Source organism: Macaca mulatta, chromosome 6 (assembly GCF_049350105.2).
Source record: "Macaca mulatta isolate MMU2019108-1 chromosome 6, T2T-MMU8v2.0, whole genome shotgun sequence".
Lineage (NCBI taxonomy): Eukaryota > Metazoa > Chordata > Mammalia > Primates > Cercopithecidae > Macaca > Macaca mulatta.
The window spans coordinates 150220992-150241818 of record NC_133411.1 but is presented as its reverse complement, the minus strand read 5'-3'; the positions used below and the strand labels follow the sequence as shown (position 1 = coordinate 150241818).

At 44.3% G+C, this 20827-nt stretch overlaps 1 protein-coding gene across 21 annotated transcripts in view; it reads right to left on the bottom strand.

Moving 5' to 3' along the window:
- LOC702071 (protocadherin gamma-C4) overlaps positions 1–20827 on the bottom strand; it is a 188716-nt gene that overhangs the window by 112341 nt on the left and 55548 nt on the right. For 2 of the 21 annotated variants that reach the window (XM_077937220.1, XM_077937222.1), the window contains exon 1: positions 1566–4254. The exons of 12 other annotated variants lie outside the window; for them this stretch is intronic. In XM_077937220.1, coding sequence (XP_077793346.1) covers positions 1566–4081 — 2516 coding nt within the window. In that variant the 5' untranslated portion in view covers positions 4082–4254. 7 more of the 21 variants (XM_077937225.1, XM_077937228.1, XM_077937221.1 and 4 more) reach the window with 7 other exon arrangements.

The window sequence follows — 20827 nt, the reverse complement described above, 5'->3', positions numbered from 1 at the left end:
TCAACTTCAAAGCTTATTTTCAAATGTCTTGTGAAATGTTATTTACTACTTGAAATGACACTATGTTTAAAATAACACTAAATAATACATTATTCTCTTCCTTATAGCTAAAAACAGTAAAAGAGTTTTAGAATCTTCCCAGCAGTTCCTGAGACTATTTTCTTAAATTATATCTGATATGCAAGTTCATTTCTAGCTTCAAAAGTTGGAGAATTGAGCCAGAAATAACATATAAGTGAAAGAAATATTTTTATTTCCTTGTTTTGTCATTTCACAGTGTCCAGTCTCAGAAATTTCTCTTGAGCAAGCATATACTATAGAAAAGAAGAATGTCCTACTATTCTTCATAATTTAACATTAAAGTGTTAGGAAATTAAGACCTTTGAAGATATGAGAATAAAAAGTGTTACAACTTTCACCATTAAAGGGAAAAAAATTGGCTTACTAGGATTTGGAAGTGGATAACTGAAGTTTGAATCTTCATCAGAAAATATCTATAAATACAAACAGACTTTACACACTTGTGATCTGAAAAATATAACCTCAAAGGGGTGTTTTCTTATCATAGAAATGGAAGAATAAAGCAATAAATCTGGGCTTTCAGCTTTTTCTCTAAGAAGAATACATTTACCTTTCTATCAGTTAACCCTTACAAACATAGTATGACCTGAATAAATGATCTTAGGAGTAAGAATTTGCTGGGTGAGGTGGTTTACACCTCACCCAGTGCTTTGGGAAACTGAAGCAGGAAGATCATTTGAGACCACCCTGGGCAACATAACTTGCTAGTCCTCCCACCTCAGGCCTAGCTACTGTGAAGGTTGAGGTGGGAGGATCGCATAAGCCCAGGAGGTTGAGACTGCAGTGAGCTTTACTCACACCACTGCATTCCACCCTGGACAACAGAATGACACCCCCATCTCTTAAGAAAAAAAAAAAAGGAGTAAGAATTTTATGACGTGAGTCCACTGCAACCAATCAAGCAACCCTACCCAAAAAGCCCACATCAATACAGGCTGAGAGCTGCCCCATGAAAAATGGTTTATGTTGACAGCAAGGTTAATTATGAGAACATGAAAATTATATCAGCAAATATAACGAATAAATGCCTCCTTTTGATGTTGGAGCAACAATTAGGCTCAGTGAAAAGTGATGAGAAACACACTGATATCAACTTATACTACCTTAAGTACAAACAGTTAAAGAGAAAGCTAACTATAATAGAAAGTAAAGGGCCGGGTGCAGTGGCTTACGCCTGTAATCCCAGCACTTTGGGAGGCTGAGGTAGGTGGATCACTTGAGGTCAGGAGTTCAAAACCAGCCTGGCCAACATGGTGACACCTTGTCTCTACTAAAAACACACAAAAAATTAGCCGGGCATGGTGGCACGTGCCTGTAGTCCCAGTTATTCTACTTGGGAGGCCTGTAGTCCCAGTTATTCTACTCTAGTCCCAGCTACTCTACTTGGGAGGCTGAGGCAAGAGAATCGCTTGAACTTGGGAGGCGGAGGTTGCAGTGAGCTGAGATCACACCATTGCACTCCAGCCTGGGCAACAGAGTAAGACTGTCTCAAAAACAAAACAAAACAAAAAACAAACAAACAAACAAACAAACAAACAAAAAGAAAAAAAAAAAGAAAGAAAAAAACTGAACTCACCGGAACCAAAGGGGTGTCTTCTATAGGAAACTTGGAATCAACTGAGACACACAAAGGCTCATTTTTCTCATAGCTCTGCTGGCTGATGAGTGTGTCTGCATAGTTGGGTTGGGGGAAGATCAGGTGGCTCTTCCTTGAGTCAGCAGTGAGGGAGAACTCCTGAGAATAGGTCTGTAGGAAAGCTCTAACCCCATCGACACCCACAAAGTGTGAGGTGGGCACACCAGCCAACCCATCACTTGTAGCCCGCAGCAGACGTGAGGCGTGCCAGTGCCTCAGGCTGAGGGCCAGCAGCATGATAACGAAGGTGAGGAAGACACAGGAGACCACTGTGACAGCCACAACGAGGTAGAGGGTAAGGTCTGAGGCCTCCAAGTCTGCAGGGATCTGAAGACTGCCCAGGTCAGCCAGGATGTCTGGGATGCTGTCAGCTATGGCTACTGTGAGCGTGACAGTGGCGGAGAGAGGGGGCTGGCCATGGTCCTGTACAGCCACCACAAGGCTCTGTTTGAGCACATCTCTATCTAGCAGGGCCCGAGCTGTGCGCACTTCACCTGTGTGCAGCCCCACCGAGAAGAGCCCTGGCTCACTGGCCTTGAATAAGTGGTAGGACAGCCAAGCATTCTGGCCTGAGTCTCTGTCCACTGCCACCACCTTGGTCACCAGGTAGCCAGGCTCTGCAGAGCGGGGTGCCAGCTCCACACCAGTAGAACCGTCAGTGGGGAGGGTGGGGTACAGGATTTCCGGGGCATTGTCGTTCTGGTCCAAAACAAATAGTCTCAATGACACATTGCTGCTAAGTGGTGGGTTTCCACTGTCACTTGCCCTCACCTGCATTTGCAAATCTCTAAACTGCTCATAGTCAAAGGAGCACAGAGCATACAGCACGCCAGTCTCTGAGTTAATAGAGACATAAGTGGAGAGAGGAGACCCTTGGATGATATCCTCTGCCAAGGAGTAAATAACTCTAGAATTCTCATTGCTATCAGGGTCATAGGCGATCACCGAGAAGATGGAAGTACCTCTGGCATTGTTTTCCGGGAGGTAGACTGAGTAGGAGGCTTGAGAGAAGGCAGGTGGATTATCATTGATGTCAGTCACTTGCAGAGTGATGTGAATTTCTGTGGACAGGGGCGGAGTTCCTCTGTCTGTTGCAGTCACCGTGATATTATATTCTGAGGCTTTTTCTCGGTCAAGAATTTGGGCCGTCAACAATCTATAATAATCTTCTTCTGAATTTTCTAATTTAAAAGATAGATTCTCCTGGATAGAACAGACAACTTGACCATTCTTCCCCGAATCTCGGTCATGAGCATTGAAAAGAAGAATTACTGTTCCCTGAGGTGCATCTTCTCTCACTGGGCTAAACAGAGATGTAATGGTCACTTCAGGTCTATTGTCGTTTACATCTTCCACTGAAATGAGCACTTTTGTCCACCCTTTCAATCCCCCACCATCTTCAGCTTGTATTTCCATTTCATAAAATGAACATTCTTCATAATCTAGACTTTTTGCTATTGATATTTCCCCAGTATTTTCATTAAGCTGGAATAACAGAGATTGTTTTTCATTAATTTTCCAGAATTTGTATGCCACTTTTCCGTTGGTTCCCTCATCCAGGTCGCTGGCTGTTGCAGTAATCAGCCAGGTGCCTGGGGGCACGTTTTCAAGGACTTTCACTCTGTAAATCGGTTGAGCAAAAACCGGGGCATTATCATTTGTATCCAATACTGTCACATGGATGCGCACGGTGCTGGAACGACGCGGCTTGCCGCCATCTGAGGCCGTGAGGACCAGGTGGTGAGCAGCCGCCTCCTCCCTGTCCAGGGCTCGCTCCAGCACCAGCTCTGGGTTTATGGCTCCATTGTCTCCAGTCTGCACGTTCAGGGAGAAGTGGTGATTGGGGCTGAGCTGGTAGCTCTGGAGGGAGTTCACGCCCACATCCGGGTCAACAGCTTCTGGGAGTGGATAACGTGCTCCAGGAACCGCGACTTCGTTAATTTTTACTTCCAGACTTTCCGCCTGGAATTTTGGGGCACTGTCGTTAATATCAGTTACTTCTATTTCTATTCCGTACAATTTCACTCTGTCTTCAACCAGGACTTTAAAGTTCACCAGACACCGCGGGCTCTGGGCACACAGCTCCTCCCGGTCTATCCTACCCGCGGTGACCAAGCTGCCGCTGCGCGGGTTCAGAGAGAAAAGCTGCGTCTTACCTCTGGAGATGATGCGTACTCCGCGCTCCGCCAGCTCCCGGGGCTCCAGAGCCAGGTCCTTGGAGATGTTGCCCACAATATAGCCCTTTTCTGTCTCTTCAGGCACTGAGTAGCGAATCTGACTGGCCCTGGCCTCCCATAGCATCCCCAGGAGCGAGCATAGCAGGACTAATCTTCCGCGGAGCTGGCATTTGGTTGGAGCTGCCATTGCTGCCTTGCTTTGGAATTTTCTCAAAATACTCTCTGTGCGCGCTGCTTCATCAGGTTCTTTCTTCCCTCCTGCGAAGTATGGTGATCCTTTTCCTTAGGAGAAAGCCAGAGTGCCCTAAGTTAAGAGGCTGAGTTTTGCTGCAGTCTGGGAGCAGGTTTGTGGGATCTGCCGGGTTTTGTGTAGTCACATAACTGGAAATCCGGTTGGAGTCCTGATTTTTGCTTAGAGTTGATCAACAGCGGCGCTCAGAGTCCTAAGTCGTTACTACACCCACTGATGTGTAACAGATGGCTGATAGAGAAAACACTACTCTTTTCTAATTATGATTTTAGATTTCTCCAATTGTTTCTTACATTTGTATTTCAAAAGCAATCTATTTTTTAGATATCTGAGTTGTAAATAAAGTGGAATAAAATTTCTGTGTGTAATTAAATCACAAACCATCGCTTAATATTAATTTACTCTTATTCTTGGTAGAATTTTGCACTCTATTTCTAGATATGTAAATTATTATAATTTCCTTTTTACGATGCTTCAATTTTTTCTGTACATCAACAATTTTCTGAAGTAATTTTTATGTTCAATCTTGTTTGGAAATACATTCATTTTTAATTTTTATACCTATATTATATATTTGTAAATGTAAAATATATGATTGTATTGAATACATATATAAGGATACATTATCCACTTTGAAATTATTTTCCGGGGTTAATTTATTTTGGTGGTAAAATTCCTGGAAAAACGTTTCTTTTAAATTTTTGTGTTATAAAAGTAATGTTAATTCAGCAATAGTTACAGATGTTCTCACCTAATATTGCTAAATAGGAACAGGATTAAAGTTTTTTGGAAATTTTTACATTTTTGTGATTGCTTAAACTTTTCTGCTATTTCAAAAAATGCTTAATTTTTAAATGTGAATACGTAATGCATGCACAGACTGTGTTTCAATGATTCAAATGCACGTACACTGAAAAGCAAGTTTCTATTTTAATCCTCCATCAATAAATTATGCAATTTTAAAGTTGTTTTAAACATTATTCTAAGGGTCATTTAAACTTATATAATAATCTGGGAAAAAGAACACAAAATATACAACAAAGAAAACTACTGAAAGGTTAAAAATAACTGGTAATACTGAAATCTCAGCGTTTACTGAATCACATACTAAGGGAAACCAAGCAAAATACTTATACCATGTAATGGGAGCTTTGTATGTACACAAGACTAGTAGTTTTTGTCTTAAAAATGGAATAATTCTGCATTCTCCTTCTTTCCTACAAGGATGTTGAGAAAACATCCAGTCATTTATAGTTAGAGATCCAAACGACAAGACAAATCCGGTGTGTTTTCCCCCTTCTTCAAGAATATATGTCAGGATTCCGAGCAAGAGAAATTCAGGCAATAGCGATTATATAGAGGTAGAGAAGGATTTTGCATCCAAGAAAACCTGGATAAACTTAGAAATGATTAGGATGATTTGGACCTTCTAAGTTCTGTGAATCAGTCTCTCTCTTTCTCTCGCATACACGTAACATATAGTCTCCTTCTTCTTCTTCTTCTTCTTCTTCTTCTTCTTCTTCTTCTTCTGCTTCTGCTTCTGCTTCTGCTTCTGCTTCTGCTTCTGCTTCTGCTGCTTCTGCTTCTTCTGCTTCTTCTGCTTCTGCTTCTGCTTCTGCTTCTCCTCCTCCTCCTCCTCCTCCTTCTTCTGCTTCTTTTTTTTGAGACGGAGTTTCGCTCTTGGAGAGATCTCAGCTCACCACAACCTCTGCCTCCCAGGTTCAAGCAATTCTCCTGCCTTAGCCTCCTGAGTAGCTGGGATTACAGGCACCTGCCACCACACCCAGCTAATTTTTGTATTTTTAGTAGAAACGGGGTTTCACCATGTTGGCCAGGCTGGTCTTGAACTCCTGACCCCGTGATCCACCCGCCTTGGCCTCGGCCTCCCAAAGTGCTGGGATTACAGGCATGAGCCACTGCACCTGGCCAACATATAGTATTTTAAATTAAATTTTAGGAGATTCAAAAATCATAAATCCATTAGGTAGGAATAAGAAAGTATATATGAGGAACATGAGAAAGAGATGGAAACTACGTGAAATCAGTGAAGAAAGACAACTACTAGCAGTTTCTTTGCTTTGAAAGATGAACTAAATGATTACATACATTAAATTTAATATTTATCTACAGATAAAATATAAACATGTTAAAGAATGAGACAATCAATGGGTAAAAGCTAATTTCATTAGCTTTGAGAAAGAGGACAAAAAAACCAAATGTTTTTGCTAGCTAGGAAGCTAAAAGCAAACTCTCACTACTTCGTAAACCTATAAGCCTACTTCTTTTATGTGACAATAACAACTCACAATTCACTGCTCCTCTTAAAGAATGGTTGGACAGCTTTTCTGAGCAGCTACAACTTTCCTAAGACAACTCATTAGACCTGAAAATGTACGGTATTTTCATGTAAATACAGAAAATTGGGTGGGTAATGAAAAAGAATAGACATAAATAAAACTCACCAACTCAGGATGGGAAGTCGACTCACTGGAATTACAAAGTGGAAATAAGGCCCCAGATGAATCACCACAAAGTATGTCTTGTCCTGAACTCAATTGCTCACTACATTTTAGGAAATTAAACTCCGTCTTTCCTGTATGTGCAACACATAGGTTGTAGGAATAAGGCAAAGTCCCCTCGCTGTAGTTGGGGGGAACCACAGGTCCAGACTTGACACAGAGACCTGGTTGGAAGCAGCTCCAGACAGCGGGGCTGCAGGAGCGTCGCAGGCGCAAGGCAATGGCCAGAATCATGGCCAGGAGGAAGAGTACTGAGATCAAGGCCAAGGCCACCACTAGGTAAAACTGCAGCTCAGCCTGGGGGTCAGAGGGTACAGGGCGGTCAGTGATATCCGGCAGCACCTCCTGCAAGCTGTCGGCAAAGACCAAGTGCAGCGTGACGGTGGCGGAGAGTGGCGGCTGTCCACCATCACGCACGGCGACCAGCAGGCGCTGTCGGGCCGCGTCCCTGTCGCCCAAGGCACGCTCCGTGCGCACCTCTCCCGTGCGCAGCCCCAGGCTGAAGAGCCCGGGCTCGCTAGCCTGCAGCACGTGGTAGGACAGCCAGGCGTTGTGTCCTGAGTCTGCGTCCACCGCCACCACCTTGGTCACCAGGTAGCCGGGCTCTGCAGCGCGCGGCACCATATCGAAGAGCGCAGAGCCGTCGGGACCCAGTGCGGGGTACAGCACCCTAGGCGCATTGTCGTTGCGGTCGCCCACCAACACGCGCAGGCTCACGTTTGCACTGAGCGCAGGCGAGCCCTGGTCGCGGGCCTGCAGTGTGAGTTCGAAGGCGCGCAGCTGCTCATAGTCAAAGGCGCGCTGCGCGAACACCACCCCACTTTGCGCGCTCACGGATACGTAAGAGGCTAGTGCCAGAGGCTCTAGGTCGCTGGCCATGATGGAGTAGGAGACTTGGCCATTCAACCCCAAGTCCGGGTCCGAGGCGCAGACTTGCGCGATGGAGGCCCCAGGAGGGTTGTTTTCGGCTACACTGACTAAGTAGGACGCCTGGTGGAAAACCGGAGCGTTGTCGTTGACGTCGCTGATATGCAGGATGACGCTTATGCTGGAGGAGAGGGGCGGCTTGCCCCTGTCTGTGGCTGTGATGGTGATGTTGTACTCCGGGGTCTGCTCTCGGTCTAGGGTTCCATCTGTTACCAACTTATACGAATTTTTGGACGAAGAGATAATCTTGAAAGGGACTTCGCCTTGTAATTGACAATTAACTTCCCCATTTTCCCCAGAATCTTGGTCATGTATTTTGATCAAAGCAATTAGTGTTCCAGGCACCGCGTTTTCCAGAGTCATCTCAAGTAGAGAATGGAATGTAACTTCTGGGCTATTGTCATTTTCATCTTGAATATTAATTTCAACTGTACATTGTGCAACCAGTCCACCACCATCCCTCCCTTCTACTATCATTGAATATTCCTTGGTTTCTTCAAAATCCAGTTTCTTTTGAGTGATAATTTCCCCGCTCTTTGAATTCAGACCAAAGATTTGCCCGGTTCTGTAGAAGGAATAAGTAATTTCTGAGTTGATGCCCTCGTCTTGGTCGGTGGCTGACACTTGCAGCACAATGGTGCCTGGTGGCACGTTTTCCCGAAGGCTGACTCTGTACACATCCCGGTTGAATACCGGGGGATTATCATTGGCGTCAGTTACCTGGATACGGAGCTCAGTGGTGCCGCTTAGGGGTGGATCTCCACCGTCCAAGGCAGTCAGGACTAAACGATGGTAACTCTGTTGTTCCCGGTCTAAGGTTTTCTCCAATGCCAGTTCCGGGTATTTACTACCATCTTGCTTCTCCTTAATTATTAATGAGAAACTTGGGTTAAGAGAGAGTTTATACTTCTGTAGAGAGTTTAAGCCAGTATCTGCATCTTCTGCTACTTCTAATATAAATCGTGTGCCAGGCTGTGCAGACTCACTTATTTGCAGCTCAAAGGAATTTTGCGTGAATGTTGGCGTGTGGTCATTAATGTCCTCGATCTCCACATTCACGTGATAAAAGTTCAGTGGATTTTCAGCAACAGCCTCAAATTCCAGAGCACAAGCTGGATTCTTCCCGCATATCTCCTCCCTGTCTAGCCTGCTGCTCACAAGCAACTCCCCTCTCTCTGCGCTCACGGTGAAGTAAGGCTTCTCCGAACTGACGCGCAGTTTTCGAGTCGGTAACTCCTGGACGCTGAACCCCAGGTCGGTGGCGAGGTTCCCCACTACGGAGCCCTTGGGCATTTCCTCGGGAATCCTGTAGCGGATCTGCTCACAGAGCGCCGGGCAGAACAAAAGCAGCAGGAAGAGAAAGAGCATTGGCAGCCTCTCAGCCCGGCCCAGCTCCCCAGCGCCGCTCCCCATCCCTCTTGCTCTCCTCAGCTTGCTCACCAGCCTGGAGACGCCGAGTTACAAATAACCTCTTTATTGCAGATTTTCGGATCTCCGAACGGACTTTAGTTCCAGTTCCAGTTCAGGAAAAGATTCTTCTTTTTCCGAGGAGGAAGCGGTGCAAAGGCTGGCGCTGGGGAGTCTGAACAGGGGCTGCCCTGGAAAGCGCGTTGCGGCTGCGCGAGGAGAGCTGGAGGCCAAGCTCTCCACTTTGGCCAACAGCGGCGCCCAGAGTCAGCATTAGGAAACTACAGCCTCTGCTGCTTCAGTTTAACCAGTGCAGTAATTGTATTTGAGGGCCTAACTTAACAAGCCAAGTTTTTACGTTCATATATTTAATAACAAATTGTAACACACTCTTTAAGGTATATTTCTCTGTTTTCCAAATTGTTAGAAATATCACGTTGGGTTTTTATGCAAACCTGCATACATTGGTCCATTCTTTCACCATTCTGCAAACATACCTTGAACTCTTAGCTAGAACTAAGTATTGCCCTTGTCACTGCAATATAATAATTAACATGTTACAGTTCTTGCTCTCAGAGGCTTCATAATATATTGATTTCAAAAACTGATTTTTATTAGCTATGGCGTGTGGAAACACTTTTATCATTCTTCTGTTCATTTATATGATTTCCGACCCCCCAATATTTCTACTGTTTTATATTACACATATTAGGGAAATCTATACTATTTAAAACTATTTTTTAAAGTTGTGGCAATTTTGTACCAATCCTCAAACATCTCCTCTTCCTGACAATATTAACATTCTTTATAAAAATAATTTTTCTTTACTCTTCTACTTCACAAAATATTACTTCAAGTATACTGCCCATATGATGCAGCCAAGAAATGATATACCCTACTACATTGCTCTTCTTCATATCTCAAAATACTTGTCTTATGTCATATCTTTTACAGTACATAAATTCATTCTTAAGAGTTACTGGGGAAATGCTTATCTATTCTGCAATACAAGGTACAAATGGATATTCTAGTGGATTGCATTATTGTCCTATCTATGTACCATCACTGTAGTGAAGAAGTGACTTTGGAATTGGATAAATGAAGCTCATAAGTTTGTTTACATAAATTTATGGAATATAGTGACATTGGTCAACCTTCTTTAGTCAATTTGTCAGATTAATAAAAACAACTAGCCAACATTTTTAGGTAGAGTAAGGATTTTCTTTCCTACCAGGGCAACTTTCATCACAGTTTTTTAAATTGCAAAGTGCCAATAATATGTTGTCCTCTCAAATGTGCATCCAAATGGTACACAAACTATGAAGTTAACTCCCACTCCACTGAATATGCACCATACAGTAGAACACTACACAATCCTTAGGAAATGTCCTTTTCATTAATAACAAACATTTATTGGGTCATCTACTTCTACCTCACATCAATCAATTCAGGGATTAGCTTTATTCAAATGCTACAAGAAGGTATGCAGGAATATAATAATGGGTAGCCTATACTGACTTTTTACTATTAATATTCTGGTTTTTTTTTTTTTGGAGATGGAGTCTCGCCCTGTTGTCCAGGTTGGAGTGCAGTGACACAGTCATGGCTCACTGCAACCTCCACCTTCCGGGTTCAAGTGATTCTTTTGCCTCAGCCTCCCAAGTAGCTGGGACCACAGGCACGTGCCACCACGCCCAGATAATTTTTGTAATTTTTAGTAGAGACAGGGTTTCACCATGTTGGCCAGGCTGATCTTGAACTCCTGACCTCGTGATCCACCCACCTCGGCCTCCCAAAGTGCTGGGGTTACAGGCGTGAGCCACCGTGCCCGGCCTAATATTAGTTTTTTTTTTTAGAGACAGGGTCTAGTTCTGTCACCTAGGCTGGAGTGCAGTGTCATGATCATAGCTCACTGCAGTTTCAAACCCCAGGGCTCAAGCTGTTCCCCTGCTCCAGGCTCCCGAAGTGCTGGGATTTCAGACATGAGCCACTGTGTCCAGCCAAGACTGAATAACTTAATTGAATTGATCAGCTTATTTAGAACTTGTGTACCTGAAACGTTGGTTCTTAAAATCAACATTCTCACCATTTCACGTCAATGCACAACCAAAACAGCTCATTGGAATTGTATTGAAATATGTTCTTTCGTATTTTACAAAAGTCACTTTCAATAGTTTAAAATTACATTTTAATCCAGATCTAATGTTTTAGCTTTTGTTTTTTGTTTGGAGGAGCAATGGACATTCTAGGCTTTAGATTTCATGTCTCCATGGGCATGGAGCCCAGGTGACCACTGACACACATACTTAATATTTAGTAACCAGTCTCATCTCCCACCAAGATCCATCTTTAAAGTTTGTTCATATTTTGAAAGATGGTAAGAAGTATTAAAGTTTTGAAGGGCACTGGTACAGAAACAGGGCTCAGAAAAGAGGTTTAAAGTGAAAAAATCTACAAGAGCCTAGTTATAGGTTCAAATGCTAAACATAACCCTAAAAATTCTGAGATATATTTTACTTTTGCTAAGCTAATACAAGGCTTTAGACTTCTTGATAATTTTCTGAAGTTCTAGTTTAGGAAACACACACACACACACACACTCACACACATGTACACACAAACAATAGCAAAATTACCGGCATGGATGGGTAGGTACTTCTTAAGTGAATGAGTGATCATAGGAATAAAATACTGGAAGGATTAAAATGGTTCAACAATCTTTTCCAAGTCGTTTAAAAGCAAATGAAACAACAACCTATGACTATTAGAGCTTAACTTTATAGTAACACCAACAAAATAAACCTGAAACTCTGTGATATGCCTTAAAAATTATTTTCAACTATCTTTACAATGTTTTTCAAAACATAATTTATGTCAAATAAAATTCATCTGGAAATTAAAAGCAAGCAAAGAACTAAACTCACCTGACCACGATCAGCTTCATTCTTACATTCATGAAAATCTATGGATGTTAACAAAGAATCGTTTTTCTCACAGCTCTCCTGACTGATGAGCGTGTCTGCGTAGTTGGGCTGGGGAAAGATCAAGTGACTCTTCCGCGAGTCGGCGGTGAGGGAGACTTCGTGGGAATAGGTCTGCAGGAAAGCCTGTACCTCCTCAACACCTACAAAATGTGAGGCAGGCACACCCACCAATCTGCCACCGGAACCCTGGAGCAGGCGTGACTTGTGCCAGCGCCTCAGCCTGAGCCCCAGAAGCACAACGACAAAGGCAAGGAAGACACAGGAGACGGCAGCCACCGCCACCACGAGATAGAGTGTAAGGCTCGAATCGTTCGGGTCGACCGAAGGCTTCAGACTGCCCAACTCGGTCAGGACTTCGGGGATGCTGTCAGCCACGGCCACGGTGAGCGTGACAGTGGCGGAGAGAGGGGGCTGGCCGTGGTCCTGGACGACCACCACGAGGCTCTGCTTGAGCGCGTCTCTGTCCAGCAGGGGTCGCGCCGTGCGCACCTCGCCCGTGTGCAGCCCCACCGCGAAGAGTCCTGGCTCGCTGGCCTTGAGCAGGCGGTAGGACAGCCAGGCGTTCTGGCCCGAGTCTCTGTCCACCGCCACCACCTTGGTCACCAGGTAGCCGGGCTCTGCGGAGCGGGGCGCCAGCTCCACGCCAGTGGAACCGTCTGTGGGGAGGGCGGGGTACAGGATCTCGGGCGCGTTGTCATTCTGGTCCAGCACGAACAGGTTCAGTGACACGTTGCTGCTGAGGGGCGGGTCCCCGCTGTCGCTGGCTGTTACCAGTAGCTGCAGGTCTCGGATCTGCTCATAGTCGAAAGATTGCAGCGCATACAGGACACCGGTGTCAGAGTTGATGGAGATGTACGAGGATAGGGGCGCCCCTTGCAGCGTGTCCTCGGTCACAGAGTAAGTGACCTGGGCATTCTCCTGGCTGTCGGGGTCGTGTGCAGTCAAGGAGAAGATGGAGGCTCCTCTCAGGTTGTTCTCTAGGATATAAGCTGAGTAGGAGGCACGAGGGAATGTAGGAGGGTTGTCGTTAATGTCTGCCACGTGCAGGGCGATGTGAGTTTCAGTGGACAGAGGCGGTGTTCCTAGATCTGAGGCCATCACTGTGATATTGTAGATAGAGACATTTTCTCGGTCCAAATATTTCCTTGTCACTAATCTATAATAATTATCTATTGACTCTTCTAATTTAAAAGGTAAATTATCACGTGTGTAACAGACAACTTGACCATTCTTTCCAGAGTCTTGGTCATGCACACTCAAGAACGCAATTACTGTCCCGGGAAGAGAATTTTCTAACACTGGGCTAAACAAAGACGTAATGATCACTTCTGGTCTATTGTCATTTACATCTTCCACCGAAATGAACAATTTGGTCCTCCCCAGAAGTGCCCCCACATCTTCGGCTTGTATTTCCATTTCATAAAATGAACATTCTTCATAATCTAGACTTTTTGCTATTGATATTTCCCCAGTATTTTCATTAAGCTGGAATAACGGAGTTTGTTTTTCATTAATTTTCCGGAATTTGTAGGCCACTTTTCCGTTGATTCCCTCATCCGGGTCGCTGGCTGTTACAGTAAGCAGCCGCGTGCCTGGGGGCACGTTCTCAAGGACTTTCACTCTGTAAATCGGTTGAGCAAAAACCGGGGCGTTGTCATTTGTATCCAACACTGTCACACGAATGCGCACTGTGCTGGAGCGACGCGGCTCGCCGCCATCTGAGGCCGTGAGGACCAGGTGGTGAGCAGCCTCTTCCTCCCTGTCCAGGGCGCGCTGCAGCACCAGCTCTGGGTTTATGACTCCATTGTCTCCAGTCTGCACGTCCAGGGAGAAGTGGTGATTGGGGTTGAGCTGGTAGCTCTGGAGGGAGTTCACGCCCACATCCGGGTCAACAGCTTCTGGGAGTGGATAACGTGCTCCAGGAACCGCGATTTCGTTAATTTTTACTTCTAGATCTTCGACCTGGAATTTCGGGTTATTATCGTTAATATCAATTACTTCTATTTCTATCCCAAAGAGTTTTCCTTTATCCTCAACCAGGATGTTAATATTTATCAGACACCGCGGGCTCTGAGCGCAGAGCTCCTCCCGGTCTATCCTGCCCGCGGTGACCAAGCTGCCGCTGCGCGGGTTCAGAGCAAAGAGCTGCGTCCTACCTCTGGAGACGATACGGACTCCGTGCTTCGCCAGCTCCCGGGGGTCCAGCCCCAGGTCCTTGGAGACATTACCCACGAAGGAGCCTTTGTCCGTCTCTTCTGGCACCGAGTAGCGAATCTGTCCCCTCCCGGTTTCCCACAGCGTCCCCAGCAGCGCGCACAGCAGGATCAGCTCGCCGCGTCTGGGGCGACTCTGTGGAGCGGCCATTGTTATTTTGCTGCAGAATCCCCTCAGAATCTTCACTGTGCATAAGTGGGTATTTAGTTTCTTGCCGCAGCTATGGAGATGATAATCCTCCGGAAACCTGCAGTGCCTCCAAACAGGGGTGGGGTTTCGCTGCAGTCCCGCAGTTAGTTTGTGGCATCTGCGGGTCTTTGCGAGGTGTGAGATCTGAGTGTTTTCGGTTGCATTTCTCTCCCAGTAGGTGAACAGCGGCGCTTAGAGTCCTAAATAGTTACTGCACTGAGATACAGATGACTTCTAAATGTAATACTCTACTAGATTACTGAGAAAAAAATACCATCTGCTTATTACTTTGTTTTGAATTTATTTGATTTATCCCTAAACTCATATTTTAAAAGAAACAGCCAAAGAATGTGAGATGAAGGTTTTATTTGGTGTTATTAAATGATCAGATTAGATCAGAATGATCAGATTGTAGCATTGGATTAAATTACTTACATTTCTGCAATACATTTGGTCTTAAAAAAAATAACATGATACTTTCATTTCCCACTGTGCTCTAAGCTTTATTGTAAATGTCTCCAATATATACTAACAAATAACTAAGAACTTCAGTTGTCACCAGAAATGAATTTATCTTGAGACTAAAATAGACCTACTGGGGATGACTGACTCAGAAATTGTTTTATTTGGTTTAAACTACTTAATCATTTTAGAAGCTTTCCAGAGAGTTGTTGCTTTTAAATTATTCTTCTAAATGCCACTTGAATTACATGTTGATAATGTTTTCAAATAAAAATTGTGGAATTTCAATAGGATAAATGCTTTTACCATTGCAGTTTTATGAGATATTATATTGTTTTGCTATTTTATTTACATTGTTTATATTTTTCTACTTGAATACTTTAAAGGTACAGATGAATATATGATAAAAAGCAAAGCTCCATCCCATCCCTTTCACCAGAGATGATTAAATTTAAAGCAGACTTGACTTTTTAAGGTAGACATATATTCTAAAGTTAATGTAGTTAACTTTACCTACATTAATACTTTGATCTAATGAACTGCAAAAAGTAATGACTATATAATACTTACTAAGAAGCCAAACAGTAAGTATGACAACAAAAAATCTGTTTCCCTTCAAGACCAGCCTGGGCAACACAGCAGATCAGCCTACTTCACCCTTCCTGTGAATAATGGTATGATAGTTTTTTCACTGACTGAAACTTTCTTAAAACAATTCATGAAATCTGAAACCTTTATATTTTCCTGTGAAAATATTATGCATATGGAAAACTGGGTAGACAATGGAAACCATATTAGTTAAATTAGTGAAGGAAAATACTGTCTGTACTAAAAACAGAGAAATTAGACAGGTCTGGTGTCATGAGCCTGAGTTCCAGCTAGTCAGGGGGCTGATGCGGAAGGAATGCTTGAGCCCAGGAGTTTGAGGCTGCAGTGAGGTATCATTGTGCCACTGTACTACAGCCTGAGTGACACAGAGAGACTCTGTCTCAAGAAAGAAAGAAAGAAAGAAAGAAAGAAAGAAAGAAAGAAAGAAAGAAAGAAAGAAAGAAAGAAGAAAGAAGAAAGAAGAAAGAAAGAAGAAAGAAAGAAAAGAAAGAAAGACAAAGAAAAAAGAAAAAGAATCAAAAGAAGTTTCCTTCCTTCAGCAATTTGTAAAGTGGCCATTAACTGAAGCAGTTGCTTAGAGATACCTAGCAAAAGGCTCATATAATGTTCCTTCATATTTTGTATATATTTTGTATGCACACCAGATTGGCAGTTTTCAAGACTATATTTCTCTCCTAGAGGTAGCAGGATGATTAGAAGACCCATAGCTATATTAGTTTAGGGCTGCAGATAAGGCAGTTACACATTATATATTAGGGCTGTGTGTGAGAGGGACAACAGACACAAAACATTGTCTTTTCTTTGATGGAGGATATGGAATGAGCTTGAATACAGGTTAATCCTGAAACTCCTATGTTGCAAGTAAGGAGATTCTGCTTTTGATCTTCTCATGAGCATAGCAAACCCTTTTCTAAGTAAAAGGATCTCTCTCACACACACACACAGCGTACACTGCATATAATCACAAGGGGTCCATGGACATAAAAATCCAGTTGACTCCTTATTCTAAGAGCTCTTGAAACAAAAGGGAAGCTAACACAAGAAACAGTAGACTACTATGGAGACCATACCAGTTAAATTAGTTAACAAAAGTGTTGAATTTTAGCTTAAATTCTTTGGCTTTATTATTTTTATATTTATGGTATATCCAAGCTGAAAAAAGTATTCATCATATATTAGGCAACAAGAAGGAAAATGTATGGGAAAAATCTCATTCACTTTTTAGGAGAGAGCCCATAACTGTCTAACATTTTCACTTTGTGGTTAAAACCACACCCTCATTGCTTTGTAAATCTAAGCTTGGCTAAAAAGCAAACAAACAAATGTTGGGCCATTGCTCCTACTTCACTCCTCTTTTGAAGAATGATATGACAGCTTTTTAACTGACTACAACTTTCCTCAAATGATTCATGAGATCTAAAAATTACATATTTTCCTGCAAATATGTATATTTTCTTGTGAATATGGACAAATGGGTAGGCAATGAGATTTAAGTTATACTTAAAAAGGAAACTCACCTGATGGGAAGTCAATTCACTGGAATTACACAGTGGAAATAAGGCCGCAGATGAATCACCGCAAAGTATATCTTGTCCTGAACTCAACTGTTCACTACATTTTAGGAAATTAAACTCCGTCTTTCCTGTATGTGCAACACATAGGTTGTAGGAATAAGGCAAAGTCCCCTCGCTGTAGTTGGGGGGAACCACGGATTCGGATTTAACACAGTGACCAGGCTGGAAGCAGCTCCAGGCAGCGGGGCTGGAGGAGCGTCGCAGGCGCAAGGCAATGGCCAGAATCATGGCCAGGAGGAAGAGTACTGAGATCAAGGCCAAGGCCACCACTAGGTAAAACTGCAGCTCAGCCTGGGGGTCAGAGGGTACAGGGCGGTCAGTGATATCCGGCAGCACCTCCTGCAAGCTGTCGGCAAAGACCAAGTGCAGCGTGACGGTGGCGGAGAGTGGCGGCTGTCCACCATCACGCACGGCGACCAGCAGGCGCTGTCGGGCCGCGTCCCTGTCGCCCAAGGCACGCTCCGTGCGCACCTCTCCCGTGCGCAGCCCCAGGCTGAAGAGCCCGGGCTCGCTAGCCTGCAGCACGTGGTAGGACAGCCAGGCGTTGTGTCCTGAGTCTGCGTCCACCGCCACCACCTTGGTCACCAGGTAGCCGGGCTCTGCAGCGCGCGGCACCATATCGAAGAGCGCAGAGCCGTCGGGACCCAGTGCGGGGTACAGCACCCTAGGCGCATTGTCGTTGCGGTCGCCCACCAACACGCGCAGGCTCACGTTTGCACTGAGCGCAGGCGAGCCCTGGTCGCGGGCCTGCAGTGTGAGTTTGAAGGAGCGCAGCTGCTCGTGGTCGAAGGCGCGCTGCGCGAACACCACCCCGCTCTCCGTGCTTATGGACACGTAGGATGACAGCTCCCGCTGCTCCAGGTCACTGGCCACGATGGAGTAAGAGACTTGGCCGTTGGGCCCCAAGTCAGGATCGGAAGCGCTGACTTGTGAAATAGAGGCTCCAGGCGGGTTGTTCTCGGCCACGTAGACTATATAGGAAGACTGTGAGAAAACTGGAGCGTTGTCGTTTACATCACCAATGTGCAGAGTGATGCTGGAACTGGAGGAGAGGGGAGGCTTGCCCCGATCTGTGGCCGTAATGGTGATATTATACTCTGGATTCTGCTCGCGGTCTAGAAAAGCATCTGTCACTAATTTATACGTGTTTCTTGAAGAAGTTAATATCTTAAATGGAACATCATCTTCCAATTTACAAGTAACTTCACCATTGTGTCTGGAATCCTTGTCACGGACTTTGAGCAAAGCAATATGTGTTCCTAGCTCAGCGTCCTCCATAATTAGGTTGGGTAGAGACTGGAATATCACTTCTGGGGCGTTGTCATTTTCATCTATGACTTCTACCTCCACTGTGCATTGTGCAATCATTCCTCCACCGTCCCTTGCTTCCAAAACTATGGAGTATTCGTTGACTTCTTCAAAATCTAATGTATTTAAAACAGTAATTTCCCCGGTGTTAGAGTTCAGGTCAAATTGGGTGATCTGGCTAGCTTCACTGAAAGAGAAAGTAATCTCGGCATTGATACCCTCATCCTGGTCTGTGGCAGTCACCTGTAGCACCGTTGTCCCCGGGTACACGTTTTCCGAAAGGCTCACCCTGTATACGTCTTGACTGAACACTGGAGCATTATCATTGGCATCAGTCACTAGAACGTGTATCTGTGCAGTGCTGCTTAGGGGTGGAGCTCCAAAGTCCAAGGCAGTCAAAGTCAAGTGGTAAGATTTCTGCTTTTCTCGGTCCAAAGGTGTCTTCAATACCATCTCAGGGTATTTACTGCCATCTGATTTCTCTTTATTTATCAGTGAGAAATGATCACTGGGATTGAGTTGGTAATTCTGCAGTGTGTTGCTACCAATATCCGCATCATGGGCAGATCCTAATATAAATCGTGTGCCAGGCTGTGCAGATTCGCTTATTTGCAGCTCAAAGGAATTTTGCGTGAATGTTGGCGTGTGGTCATTAATGTCCTCGATCTCCACATTCACGTGATAAAAGTTCAGTGGATTTTCAGCAACAGCCTCAAATTCCAGAGCACAAGCTGGATTCTTCCCGCATATCTCCTCCCTGTCTAGCCTGCTGCTCACAAGCAACTCCCCTCTCTCTGCGCTCACGGTGAAGTAAGGCTTCTCCGAACTGACGCGCAGTTTTCGAGTCGGTAACTCCTGGACGCTGAGCCCCAGGTCCGTGGCGAGGTTCCCCACTACGGAGCCCTTGGGCATTTCCTCGGGAATCCTGTAGCGGATCTGCTCACAGAGCGCCGGGCAGAACAAAAGCAGCAGGAAGAGAAAGAGCATTGGCAGCCTCTCAGCCCGGCCCACCTTCCCGGCGCCGCTCCCCATCCCTCTTGCTCTCCTCAGCTTGCTCACCAGCCTGGAGACGCCGGGTTACAAATAACCTCTTTATTGCAGATTTTCGGATCTCCGAACGGACTTTAGTTCCAGTTCCAGTTCAGGAAAAAATTCTTCTTTTTCCAAGGAGGAAGCAGTATAAAGGCTGGCGCTGGGGAATCTGAGCTGGGGCTGCCCTGGAAAGCGCGTTGCGGCTGCGCGAGGAGATCTGGAGGGCCAAGCTCACCACTTTGGCCAACAGCGCCACCCAGAGTGATCACTAGGAAACTACAGCCTCTGCTGCTTCAAGTTAACCAGTGCAGTAATTATAATTGTGTGCCTAACTGAAAGAACAAAAACTACATGGATATGTCTATATATTTAATGACGTCTAAAAATGTACTCTTAGGAATGCCTTCATCCCAACTTTGAAGATTTTTAGGCAAATCATGTAGATTAAGTACATAAACATCTGTCTATTGACATAAGCTTTCCCCAAAGATAGCCATAACACAAACTTGGCCTAAACCATCTCAGAATACAGTAATTTTCCATACTTACTCATTAGAAATATACTGGATACATTTTATCTTTCTTTCATTATTCCCAACATTTTTTCCACTTTTCTAAGTACCTCCAAATTGATTTATTTCAACTTTTTCTGGAGAGTATCAGTAATGCCAAAATTGCCTTTTAGAAGGTGCAATTTATACTTATCTTCAAATACATCCCCTTCCCAGTATTTTCAGTGATTTCATTACAGGAATATTATGTGATTCTCATTTCGATGATCACAGGCAATAGCCTACTCCTCTCCTCATTACACAATTATTTTCCTGGTTATGAGATACAACATTCATCTTCAGAGTTATCAGGGGCATAATACATAGCCTCAAAACACAAAGTCACTGAGATCTGCTGCACTGCAGCACTGCTTCCTACCTCTGCAGTTATTTTACATTCCTTGGTGACCTCTGAATTGAAGGAAACAATCCCTGGAAAATTTGATTTCAATAGCTCACTGAGTTTAGTGATTATTTCTCTCCATTGCTTAAAAGCAATTTTATGCATCTACTAAATTTTTGTCATGAGATTTTCTTTCACAAAATACCTTATAACCATATTTCTGGCATAGGACCTTCCCTCAGTAACATTGTTAGTGTCAGCAACATTGCCTGCTACCCCAAGTGATTGTACATCTGAAATGTGAACACTGCAGAACTTGTAAAATATATCCCCCACATTATTGTACAGTTTATCGTGTGCAAAATACTACCAAATACAACACTAGTCTAAAAAGAAGTCTTTTTTTTGAAAAGACAGAATCTTGTTATATTATCTAGGTGGGCCTCCAGTTCCTGGGTTCAAGCTATCCTCTTGCCTCAGCCTCCCATGCAGGTGGACTATAGCTTGCAACACCATGCCTGGCTAAAAGTGTCTTTTTAATTAATACTCAAAGGTCTCTGGAAT